This window comes from Octodon degus, unplaced genomic scaffold (assembly GCF_000260255.1).
Source record: "Octodon degus isolate 3935 unplaced genomic scaffold, OctDeg1.0 scaffold00045, whole genome shotgun sequence".
Classification (NCBI taxonomy): Eukaryota; Metazoa; Chordata; class Mammalia; order Rodentia; family Octodontidae; genus Octodon; species Octodon degus.
In genome coordinates, this window is record NW_004524621.1 from 10,673,939 (window position 1) to 10,675,682 (window position 1,744).

The 1,744-nt window shown below is 52.9% G+C and overlaps 1 protein-coding gene across 1 annotated transcript; it reads left to right on the forward strand.

The window, feature by feature from the left end:
* Positions 1–409: 409 nt before the first annotated feature.
* LOC101586775 (olfactory receptor 13J1) lies at positions 410–1,359 on the forward strand. The gene has a single exon (XM_004631986.2). It carries the CDS (start codon positions 421–423, stop codon positions 1,357–1,359), a length of 939 nt encoding a protein of 312 aa, XP_004632043.1. The 5' UTR covers positions 410–420.
* The last annotated feature ends 385 nt before the right edge of the window (positions 1,360–1,744 follow it).

Below are 1,744 nucleotides of genomic sequence, written 5' to 3' on the forward strand. Positions count from 1 at the left end.
ACATTAAGTGGTATTCTGTGAAAGGGAGACCCAGGAGGGAAAAAATAGAGGAGCGCATGGGAGCACTGCTTTAAAGAAAAAATCACAAATCATATCAGCATACTAAATGTTCTGGGAAGTCCTGCAAGAAGGACTGTTAATTATTAGCCTAGCACTGCCTCAGAGTGATTTTCAGATTGCCTATTCACACTTCCATTAACATTCTCTTAGGGAAATGATCGTATCTATCCTCAGTTTTCACTGGATAAACTCAGACCAAGAAAGGGTGATGGGAATGCCCCAGTGTCACGAAGAGAAGCGTATATCTGAGCCGGCAAAGACCCTAGCCGTCCCTCAAGTCACAGAAGAGGCTCTGTGAGCTGCCACCGCCCTGCACCTGCTTTCCTTCCATCCAAGCTGTACATCTCTGCAGTGTGCAGCATGGAACCTGTCAACAAGACAGCGGTCTCTGAGTTCTTTCTGAAGGGATTCTCAGGCTACCCAGCTCTGGAGCGCCTGCTCTTCCCTCTGTGCTCAGCCATGTACCTAGTTACCCTGCTGGGGAACGCGGCCATTGTGGCAGTGAGCGTGCTAGATGCCCGCCTGCACACACCCATGTACTTCTTCCTGGGCAACCTCTCCATCTTGGACATCTGTTACACATCCACCTTTGTGCCCCTGATGCTGGCCCACCTCTTGTCAACCCAGAAGACCATCTCCTTTATTGGCTGTGCCATCCAGATGTGTCTCAGCCTGGCCACGGGCTCTACAGAGTGCCTGTTGCTCGCCATCATGGCCTACGACCGCTACCTGGCCATTTGCCGGCCACTCAGATACACCGTGCTGATGAGCCACAGGCTCTGCTTGCTGCTGGCAGGAGCCGCCTGGGTATTTTGCCTCATCAAGTCAGTGACTGAGACAGTCATTGCCATGAAGTTGCCCTTCTGTGGCCACCACGTGGTCAGTCACTTCACCTGTGAGATCCTAGCTGTGCTGAAGCTGGCCTGCAGTGACACATCAGTGAGCGAGGCCTTCCTGCTGGCAGGTGCCATCCTGCTGCTGCCTGTGCCCCTGGCTCTCATCTGCCTGCCCTACACACTTATCCTAGCCACCATCTTGAGGGTGCCCTCAGCCACAGGGCGTCGCAAAGCTTTCTCTACGTGTTCAGCACACCTGGCCGTCGTGCTGCTGTTCTACAGCACCATCATCTTCATGTACATGAAACCCAAGAGCAAGGAGGCCCACATCTCTGATGAGGTCTTCACAGTCTTCTACGCTGTGGTCACACCCATGCTGAACCCTGTCATTTACAGCCTGAGGAACAAGGAGGTGAAGGAGGCTGCCAAGAAGGTATGCAGCAGCAGAAAAGCCTGCACGTGAGGGAGGGCAGGGCTCTGCACAGGAAGTGAGGCTGTCACTGCCAATGTCAATGTGGAACAGGGTACAGGACTACCAGTGACTTCATCCCAGAAAGGCAGCACCAAGTTCCACAAATTCTGCCACCAAATAGCTCACAAATACCCCTGGCTCTTTGTTCTGCTGTGGTCCCAAGCCCAAGCACAGCCTCCCCGCTGGCCTCCACAGCACCCTCCTGGTTGCTCTCAAAACTTGTCTTGCTCATCTTTGCAATGTATGTTCCAGGCAGCATTCAGAGGAATCATTTTGAAAAGTACATGAGATTGCATCACTCTTCCCACCAAAACTCAAACACAGCTCCCCACTGCCCCATACAAAGTGGCACTCTTCAGCAGGGGCACTTGAGCCT